General features: G+C 36.5%; 1 protein-coding gene across 1 annotated transcript in view; it reads left to right on the forward strand.

Annotated features, from left to right (window-relative positions):
- LOC145977872 (ATP-binding cassette sub-family F member 1) overlaps positions 1-5,326 on the forward strand; it is a 37,985-nt gene extending 32,659 nt beyond the window's left edge. Inside the window, exons 10-11 of the mRNA XM_083110205.1 lie at positions 734-806; positions 5,029-5,326. Coding sequence (XP_082966331.1) covers positions 734-806; positions 5,029-5,216 — 261 coding nt within the window. The 3' untranslated portion in view covers positions 5,217-5,326. The remainder of the gene's footprint in view (positions 1-733; positions 807-5,028) is intronic.
- Positions 5,327-11,538: the final 6,212 nt, after the last annotated feature.

The following is an 11,538-nucleotide window of genomic DNA, read 5'->3' on the forward strand; positions in this document are numbered from 1 at the left end:
AATTTAATCAATATATGCAGTAGATAAAAAGAGGCATTTTGCCAAATTTCCAGGCTCTAGTTATAAGCATAGATTGAATATAGCTTATGTAAGGTAAGATACAGTTCTCCCTTGCAGTTTGCAGCGTGCCATGAAGTCACCGTTAGGCCCCACACTTTCTTCGAACTCACCCATTTTGGAGGTGATGTGATCAGCACCATGCTCTGGCTACTTGTACCCCCAGGCACACATTTATTTGAGGATGGGTCAGCCCCAGAAAATTTTATGTGGGGACAAGACTGAAATATTCCGACCTTTGAATTACTCACCCTGGGAATCGAACCCAAGTCTCCTGCATGGCAGTCAGACACCCTACCAAACTGCGGCTCCAGAGCTTATGTATTGTAAAAATATGTATTAAATTTAATTGATACAGTGGAAATAAGATGGGGGGGAAAATGTCTGTGGTTCATTTTGTACCCCATTAATATTTTCTTCATTTTACAATATATTGTACTATTAAACTATTAACACACACTAATTATTTTAAATTACCTTTATCCTACATATGTAAAATGCCTGTAGGTGTTCATTATTTGTAATTGGTGCACTTGAAAATATTATTCACAAAAATGTCCCTTTTTAAAATTGTGTTCCATTTATGTTCCAAATACATATTTGTATACAATGCATGTGTTTACAAGAAATGAATTTGATTTCTGAAGTGAGTAAGTAATACGTTTGTATCTTGCAGGATGAACCGACAAATAACCTGGACATTGAATCAATAGATGCGTTAGCAGATGCAATTAATGAGTATAAGGGAGGTAAGTGTAAATCTGTGTCATGATTCTGCAAACAAAATCTATGTTTCTATGTTTTTAAATTGGTCATAAATTAGTAATGCGGTGTTAAATTACTAGTTGAGTATTATATATATTGTCAAGAGCTGCGTTTGTCCAGCTAAAAGCTGTTTGATCTCTATGTAGTGTCTGAAAAAATTCTCATAGTTTTCTAGTCCAAGCAGTTGTCACCATCAGGTTGGCCAAAGATCAGGAATTTATTGAGAAGGTGGAATTCCTTGGGATAACTTTACTTTCTACTTCATTGCAAATCTAAAACTTTTCGCAAAATGGTATAAAACTGAGTATTTTTTTATCAGTAATAGTTAGAGGCACATATTTTTGGTAAATAAAAAAAAAAAATTTCGGCACAAAAACCGAGTCAATTTCAGATTCAAAAGTGGTAAATAAAATAAAATTTCACTGTTATACAGGTGAAAAAGCTGTATATAAAATGACTTTTTGGTTTTATAAATGTGAATATAATCCAAAATTTGATTTAAAAACTGTACTTACTACACAAAATAAACATATCCCTTCTAATAGCACATTTATGTAGTTACCAGAGTATTAGGTTTATTCCTGTATAAAGGGGTCCATTTTTGCTTCTCAAATATTTACAGCAGACTTTATTGATTTCAATCAATTTTCTGTGAATTGCATAACTCACAGGATAATTATGACTTCAGAAAGTTTCGTCTCTGTAAATAACATCTAAATTTCATGTTTAAGAGTCTATTTCGCATTTTGCAGTTCATTTCGCATTATTTTGTGACAATAGAGGATAGGAAAATGCACCTCACACCTTTTAGAAACTTGAAAAATTAACATTAGAATGTGTTATTTCACATTTTGTGTTTTCGTCAAAAACGAAATATGCATGCCTCTAGTAATGGTGTAGTTATTTATGTTGACGAGCTTAAGTGGGAAAATGTTTTGAAGATCACACATCTTTGTCAAGCTGATTTCATCTCACTTCATGGAATAAGTCCAAAAGAACCAATAACCACAATCATTTTCACTAACACATAAAGAATTCATTGTTCACAATCATCATTGTAGAGTAAAAAAATATCTAGCATGCACAAGACACGAGTCGAAAAGCGAGGAACAAACACTGGCTTCAGAAACACAATTGGATGTCCGAGAACAAAGTGCCAAGCCTGTGCTTAAACATATTGGACAATGCAAATTTGTCATCAGAATTCAAGGTCAGGTTGGTAAATTAACCCTTAAGGGATCAGGGTTGCCATCTACAGGGTGGCTACTCACCAGGAATTCCTTGAATTCCAGAAATTCTGTGTGAATTATTGGCTCGGGGGCTTGAATTCTGTATGAATTTTTCTCCGTAGACGTGAAAAATTGCAACTTTGGTTATTCCAAATTCCATTGAATTTGTACATATTTAAAAATGCCCTGAGCAAAGGTTTTTGCAATTTAGCTTTTATTTTTGTCAAGGAAGGAAAAGAATGCTACGTGGAAAATGAAATGGAATTCTCTCAGTCCGTTTACTTTATTTGCATCCTTTTCAGAACCTCACAAATGGAAGATTATTGCAAGATAACATCTTGAAGTTGATTAGTTAAATTTGAGTTTGAAATTCTTATACAATTACCAATTTTTTTTAATATTAGTATATCCCGTAACATTTGTTTGGTTTGAGTTGCTGTTTTAAGTCCACTATATGCACAGTAAGGCTAATGGGGACTGGACCTACAGTTTAAAGTGGAATCCGAACCACTTGTGCCTCCACCGGGTATCGAACCCAGGACCCCTTGATTACAAGGCAATGACGCTACCACTGCGCCATGGGGGAGGCCCCCCGTAACATTTGTGACTTGTGTTTCTAGATATATTTCAAGTCTGAGTATGTGAAACTCTGATTTACTGAATTAGAATTTTTGGATACATTGGAATCACACAGATCCTTTATGTTGTTAATATATTTGTGTTGTGTATGTGTGTGGGTGGTGAGAGGTGGTAATATGCAAGGTCGAAATAGAGAAAACATCTGCTTGTACCCCTGAATTTTTGGAAAGTTCTCCTTGAAAACTGGGTATTATACTTGAATTTTATTATTGTCCTAGAGGTCTACCATATTGCACTTCTTACCATGGTTCTTGACAATATACAATCCTGCCCAGTCATTAAGGGCATGGTGACCGTGAACACACTTGACCACTTTTCTTTGTATTAAGATGATATTTACAGGAGAGGACATGTTCTGGAAGCTGGTTTTTGGATTGTTCGCAACATCATTATCCTCCCACCTTCACTGGTTTCTTAGTTTGCACCTCATTTTCACATTCACAACTACAAGTTGGGACCAATGGGTCTCATTTTATACAACATGGCGCAAAAAGAATGCATGTTTTTGGAATAAGTGTAACATCGTTGATTTTCTAGATACAAATATTTTATTAACACCAAAACCATCGGTAAGAAAGGCAGTTTGGATGGGTATACAGTGATGATTTCAGTATGGAAGATGATGTCGGAAAGATGACGTCATTGTTGCTGTACACACATCCGTAGCCTCTCCTCAAAGTTCCGCATTGCTCTTGCCAACATCTTTCATGTCAACATCATCTTCCATACTTAAATCATCACTATATACCTATCCAAATTGCATTTCTTACCAATTGTTTCGGTGTTAATAAAATATTTGTATCTTGAAAATCAACGACGTTACACTTATTCCAAAAACATGTGTTATTTTTGTGCCACCCTGTATATACATTGTGCTTTCATTGCTGTTATAATCCTAAAATTACATACAATTCTTGCAATTTACTGGGAAAGACTCGAACATAAGAACCGCTTGCATATCCTTCAATCTATTTTTGACTATCAATTTCTTCCAATTCGGAGGATTTCTTCATTGTGGTATTTGTTTTTTAAAGCTAAAATCATAATTCTGATCCTCAAGTTATCATTGGCGAAAAGCCTTCATACTCTCATAAAGAAGTTACACCAAGGATCATACTTGGTTGTACAGTCACGGACACTTCTGGGTTGTAATGATTCCATTAAAAATGTCTGTGATTGTACTATGATGTTTTGAATTAGCACATGCGAGGATCCCACATGAGATTTCTGATAAACAAACACTTGTGTTGAATCCTGTTTCAGATTTTTCAGTAGTCAGATCCGAAACGGAATTTTTCTGTTCTGTCAATTCAGTCCTAGGATGTTAGGAATTGCATAATCAACTTGGCATAGAAGATGTGTGATTTTCGAAATATTGTTGCATGTCTCAGCTAACCAATGTAAATTAAACTAGACTATTACTGATGAAAAAGATTACATACCTATATTGCAAACATTTCTTCTATTTGCTTTTATCGAAATGTATTCTTAAAATGCAAAATCTTCAGATTTTCTGTAGACAGTTGTGTATAGTATGTATTTGGTACGGTCAATAAATAACCGGATTAATGCTGTGAAAAAACAAAATAAAGTGACAAAGCGATGAAACTTACGGAATATGTAGGCCAGGCTAGGGTACGCCAAATGTCTGCGGGACTAGTTCCAGACTGCATCGCTAGGTGGCATCAGTGGCAGGAAGTGAGGTTGTGTATGTGCCTCCAAGGCACCAGTCGGTCATTTGTATTTTTTTTTCTAAATTATGTTTCCTATGAAATGGACTCATCCATAATGGCACATTTAGGGTGCCCACCACGTGACGCATCAGACACTGTTGTGTGTCCTGCTCTAAACCGACCTGCCGCATCAGACACTTGTGTTCGGGACATGCACTCACCACCACACACAGCAGTCATACGCTCGTAAATGTTCCCGTGTGTGTTGCCTTCTGCTGTCAAAAACTGTATCACAGATCGCTGAGCCTCTTTCTGGTACCTGGTACTGTGAACGCCATGACTCACCTCACTGACTGACTGACTGGCACCTTGGAGGCACATTGCACATACACAACCTCCCTTCCTGCCAGTGCTGCCACCTAGCGAAGTGGTCTGGAACTTGTCTTGCAGGCTTATGCCGTACCCCAGCCTGGTCTACATATCCCGTAAGTTTCATCGCTCTTTGCTTTTTCATGGCATTAATCTGGTTATTTATTGACCGTACCAAATAAATGTAATTAGGTGGCAGAAACAACATGAAAGTAAACTTAAATATTTGTAGTGTTACTAAATCAAAAGAAGACTTAATTTATCATTTGTTATTTCAATCTTGCATTTTTTCCCAGGTGTTATAATAGTATCCCACGATGAACGATTAATCAGAGAAACTGATTGTACACTATTTGTTATAGAAGATAGAACGATCAATGAAGTAGATGGCGACTTTGATGACTACAGGAAGGAGTTATTGGAAAGTCTAGGAGAGGTTATAAACAGCCCAAGTATAGCTGCTAATCTCGCTAATGAACAGTGAATTTGTTTTAATATGCTTTCTTCCAGTATCGTGTTGATTAACCAGGTGCTGTAAATAATTAATCTTAATTATTACATGCAAAATGAAATAAAGTTTTCGAGCAATCTGAATCAGCTGTATTTTATTAGCAAGCATTTTATGTTTTTTTTAGTGTTGCCACATAAACAGAAATTCCCTCAGTGCAGAGAAGTACAGGTACAGCTTTTCTTGAAAAGGAAGAGGAGAAATTCTAGGAAATGTAACAAAATTGCAGTGTAATTTCAGGACAGGTCTCGTACACTTTTCCAATTTCCTGTCACATTTTTTCCCCACCACGTAAAGCGAAGTATGTATTATTAATATGGAATTGGAATAATAATAATAAATAATAACCTGTGGCACAACAGCCCATTGAGTGCCCGGGCATACCTACAGACTGACGGCCTCGCTCCCACCTGATTCTACTCACTCACCTGGGGTGGGAGATCCCAGCACGATGAACTCCCAGTTGTTGTAGCTTTTCATGACCGGGTTACGCTACTCATTCATAGCTCCCCAATTTCATCACGATGGTGGATGGCCACCAGTCCCATACACAGGCTGAAATCTCAAGAGGAAAGTTGTTACACCTCCCCCAGGAGACTCGAACCTGTAGCTGGAACCCAAAGCATGACACTGTATACTGCACAGCCACAGTGGAGCAATAGATATTGAAATTCATTCCTATCTCCCTGAATCTTTGGAAGTGTACTGTAAAAATAGGCATTTTCAAAAATAAATCCAACATTTGATGTTAATATGCACAGTAGTCTAGTGTAAAGTACTGATGAAGTTCCTAGTTTAGAACATTTGAATTGGAGTCCAAGGGCATTGTTAGTGGTGAAAATTTGCATGCTTGAATATTTTCTACACATTGTGAACAATGGTGGTGATTAGGGGGGTGGGGTGGGGGGTCACTGCATCCCCTACTCTTTACCACTTTTGCTTTTGCCCTTGCACTACGCTAAACCTTATCTAGAAAGGGAAATAAACTGTCCTTGCCCCCTCCCCCAGTTTTGGAACCTAATCGCCACCACTGATTGTGAAAGATCATATATCCTGTATTTTGGAAATACCATATCCTGTGCAGAAAGGTAGGTATGCATCCAAGTTCATATGAAAAAACAACAAATATATGTAATGAGGTAAACGCACAATTTATTTTATTTCTTCACTAGTTATGTACATAAATAATAACAATCATTGCCACTTCTTACTGAACAAAATGCAACATTTGTACATAATCTAGAGTAGCATATTTACATGAGAAATGTACAATGTATAATACATCGTTGTTGTTATTATTGTACAATATGTAATATAAAGTTTGGCACTGGCTGTGGTATCTTAAAGTACGTGCTTTGGAGGGATGAAGAGGCAGACAAAATATTTTTGCTTTATTTTCCGTGTGTATTAAAGAGGAACATGTGATGTCTGTAACAAAAGAAGTATTCAAATAGAACACATGAACAATAGTTTTGTTATCACTTTTCTTGACAAACTTGAACAAGTAAAATAGTTTTATGGAGTTTCAAAACACATTTAAGACTATCAGCACGAGGCTATGGGAAGTAGAAGAGCTCACATTCAGACACTTATTTTTTATTTATTTAATTATTTTTTTGTGTGACTTGAGCAAGTGTTGAAATCCACTTATTCCTGAACTTGATGTTAAGTGTTGGCTTTGCAAGCTGTGATGGTTGGGCAAGTTGGTCACGCTGCGATCTGTGCTGTGGATGACACAACGCCATTTCTTCGTCTTCTCAGCTGTTTCCAAAAGCGGCGTTCAAACATTTTGTCCTGAAATCAAAAACCAAAGGTAATGTTAATCGTGAGTGATAAGATGCGACATTATTGTTTCTGAATATCAATATTCAGTCAATGATCTAAATTAATTAATAAAAATAAGTAGGTAACCAAATGATATTGCGTTGATGCATAAGTTTGTAGCGTTTTTTTCACCGTGGCAAAAGTATTTTTATTTGATACTAATTTTAGATTAAGAGAAGACATAAATTAATCAGTAATATACTTCATTGTTTATGACTGTCTACCAGCACCTTGAAGATTGATGGATTGAGAGCTTAAAAGGTAGCAATTGAAGGGCGGAAGATCGGGGTGAGTAAGGAGGATGTGGAATAACTACCCAACTGCCTAATGGTCTTCCTGAATGTGGAGAAACGCTTAAGTCAAAAGTGCCCTTTTTGTAATGACAATAAAAATACGTTAGAGTATTGAATTTCATGTACTTATGTAAGTGAGTATATGTTCGTTGTAAACTACATTTCGGAAGCTTTCCTGCTTCCTTCTTCAGGTGGTCGTATTTTAGGTTCTGAACATCAAGCCCCATCGGAGAAGTGTCATGCGAGGATACTAGGTAAAAGGTTGGGGTTAAAACACTTCATGGTGCTCGACACATACAAATTTAAAACTACATTTGTTAAAAACCCTTAAAACTTGGGAAAAAACATGTTAAAATCACCACCACGGTGTGCTTGAGTGGCCGTTGAAAGCACGCTTCACCTTGGCAAGGAACGAGGTCTCAATGGCCAGTCAAGCATGCCATGGTGGTGATTTGAACGTTTTTTTCGTGACTTTTAAGGGTTTTTAACAAAGGTAGTTTTAAATTTGTATGTGTCGAGCACCATGAAGTGTTTTTAACCCCAACCTTTTACCTAGTATCCTCGCATGACACTTCTCCGACGTTGCTTGATGTTCCGAGCCTAAAATACGACCACCTGAAGAAGGAAGCAGTAAAACTTCCGAAACATAGTTTGCAACGAACATATACTCACTTACATAAGTAGACGAAATTCAATTCTCTAACGTATTTTTATTTATAGATCGTGAGTAACACGCACGTAACCAATATGCTATTGTAATGACAAGACAATTTTTTTTCCCTGCTTTCCCCGTTGGCATTCTCCCCGTACAAGGGACAAATGTGTCAAGCTGCCTCCGCTGCCTTTGACCCTATGTTAAACTCGGACAGAAGAATATGTCGGAAATGTTTTTTTCTCCACAGGACTCTTATTGTTCTTTAGCCCATAAATAACACAGTCTTTCTTGAAATCTAAAATTCAATGCGTATTCACAAGCACAATAATGCCACTCACATTGATGAACAAGAAACGATAAACTTCTAACACTGCATGTTGCCATACCAAACACAATTGTGACCAACTTATGCTTAAACCCAATAGCAGTGTAGGTGCTCTGTTTTTGTATTAGTGAACTCTCTTGCATTTCTCATAGATAGGGACCTTCATTTGGTGTAAATGCAATAACACCAAAAATAAAAGAAATGTTATTGCTTTTAAAAATGTGTTTGTGTATGTCCAGTGATATAATCTGAACACATTTTCATCCTTTCGAAATTGCAAAATAATGTGAATTTCGCATAAAATGTGAATAGTGGTCTTTTTCGTGAATTTCATTATGCTTCAAAAATGACAAATACTGCAAAAAAAACCATTCTTCTGTTTTAGACTTAAAAAATAACATATACCATATTTACTAGGACTCGGCTGATACTGGTGCCGATGTATTGGTATCGGAAAGTATCGATTGGAATTTATTTACTGATACTAGCCGATACTTTTCTAGCATTGTGGTCTTTCACGAGGCTCACAAAAATGTTACGTGGTGCTTTTATGGATTCTAATTTTCCTGAAAATTTTGCAAAATTCAAACTTTTATTTCATTTTGCATCAATTTTGTGTGAAGAACTGGATTTTGTGAATGTATAAAATGTATTTTAATATTCTTATGTAAATCATGTATTTCAAAGCAAAATTCTTGGTAAATTGATGCATATAATTGTGGTAGATACTTACACATTAATATTTATCAGTACAGTAAAACCTCGTTAATCCGGACAGGCAAAAGGCAAAAAAAAAAGAAGCAGCAGCAGCAGAATGCAAGGTTTTAAATGTGGCTAGAAGTCGACAATCACATTCTAATATTGTTCCGTAACATTTTACTATACTGTATAGTGTATTTAGGCCTATTCCCTTTAAATACACCATAATAAACGTGTTTCGTTGCTATAAACTGAGTTTTAATGCACTGTTCTTTTAGGTTATTTCAGTTAATCCAGACTTTTGTTACACCGGTCAACTTATCCCTCCATTATTCCAGATTAACGGGGTTTTACTGTATTTTGAACAACTTTTAATTATTACAATTTGCAAGTATCGATATTTGTGTCAGTCGTAAACAGTATCGGTGGTATCAGCTCAGCCCTAATATTTATGCATATATAACACACATTTTTTCCAAAATGTTATCCAAAAGAAAATTATGGTGCATATTATACATGAAATATACGAGGGTTATCCAGAAAATAAAGACCGTTTGGTTATACAAAATGAAAAACACAATATTTATTGGAAAAAAAAACAATTCTGTTACATACCTGAAGCTTCCTTCACTTCTCTACATAATCACCTCCTACATTTAAACATTTGTCGTATCTGGGCATGAGCTTCAGAATTCCCATGTTATACTCTTCTGCCGCCAGTTCATTAAGCACTGCATTCTCCAACTCTTCATCAGTTCCAAAACGTTTACTGCTCAGAAACTCTTTCAGCTTAGGGAAAAGGTGGAAATCGCTAGGAGCAAGGTCCAGACTATAGGGTGGATGTCAAAAATTTCCCATCCGAATTGATCCAGCAATTCTTGAGTTGCACCAGCAGTGTGAGGGCGGGCATTGTCGTGCAGAAGCACAATTCCTCCAGAAAGCATTCCTCACCTCCTGTTTTCGATATCTCGCCATAGTTTTCTTAAGAGACTCACAATAACGATTTGCATTGATCATAGTGCCTTTGCTTAATGAACTGGCGGCAGAAGAGTATAACATGGGAATTCTGAAACTCGTGCCCAGATACGACAAATGTTTAATAGTAGGAGGTGATTATGTAGAGAAGTGAAGGAAGCTTCATGCATGTAACAGAATTGTTTTTTTTTCCAATAAATATTGTGTTTTTCATTTTGTATAACCAAACTGTTTTTATTTTCTGGATGACCCTCGTAGCTACATGTAAATGCATTTTCCACTATTTTTCACCTCCTTTGGGAACATTTTGCATCAGTGAGCAAAGTGACAGGGTTCTTGTGAGAGATCAAGTGTGCACCTACCAATACACGAGCCGTAACATCAGTATTTGTTACACGAGAAAAATTTTGTATTGCCAATGGAAGTAATTTGATTTTAGTGGAGGTCAAGTGACCTATTGTCACACTGGATCCATAACATTTGCTGTGTGAGAAATAGTTGAAAATAGCTTCCAACATACAAAACCACCACGAATAGAAATAGACCATATGACCTACAATTTAAAATACTAGTTTAAAAGCACAATGAAGTTATAATTTTATGGCAGAAAAATGTACTACGTGGGATGTAAATTTTAAAGTGGCAACACTGTCAGGAGGAGGTGATAATACCGTGCATGTGCTATCAGATGGTGAGCACTGTTGGGGCCCATGACAATGTGCGAGTACCAAAAGTGGTTGGTGCAGCGGATGCTGTTCAAGGTTGAAATGGACACAATTTTGTTCACTGCCCTAAAAGGTAAGACGACAATTTTTGATTAAAATGCAGGTGGCCCATGGAAAAAATGCGCGAGAGAATGTCATCAATACTTGCATGAAGCGTGTAGTAACAATACCTAGCCGTATCTGATCGTTGCACAACGGTGATAATATAGGGAATCCAGCATGATACAATTTTCTTTATGTTCTCACCTCCTCAAGAAATGCACTTACCCAGTGTGGATTTGTATTGTCTATGAGACATGAAAAACTAAATATGTTTTAATAAAATAAATTACTGCCTTGGTCAGCATATTTAGTTTTTCATATCATGGAAACAAGGCTTAATGGTGTTACTATGAGACATTTAAAGATGTACATGTGAATGTCATGTCAATGTAAATGTGTAAATTGTGTAGAACTGATTGAATTGCATGTAATCATTTTATTAAAACAAGATCACTACAGTTCATTAGTGAAATCACTTTCCAAGTCTTTTCTATAAGTTTCACTCTTTGCACGAGGGTGGTGCAGTTGAATGTTGTCTTCAACTTTCTGGTGACTGGTGAATCTTGAGGATCGCTTCTAAGAATGCTGTTTGAGGAATCTCAGGTATCTCCTGGAGTATGATAGAGATTAATTCTTCTGGCAGGCCCGTAGCTAGAATTGATCTTAAGGGGGCTCATGGGTTATTGTAAACCAAGTCCATTCTCAAAAGTTTAGCAGTATTAAATGAAGGTAAATTGTGTGTGTGTGTTGTGGGGGGAGG

This window comes from Lepisma saccharinum, chromosome 23 (genome assembly GCF_977018435.1).
Source record: "Lepisma saccharinum chromosome 23, izLepSacc3.1, whole genome shotgun sequence".
NCBI classification, from domain to species: Eukaryota; Metazoa; Arthropoda; class Insecta; order Zygentoma; family Lepismatidae; genus Lepisma; species Lepisma saccharinum.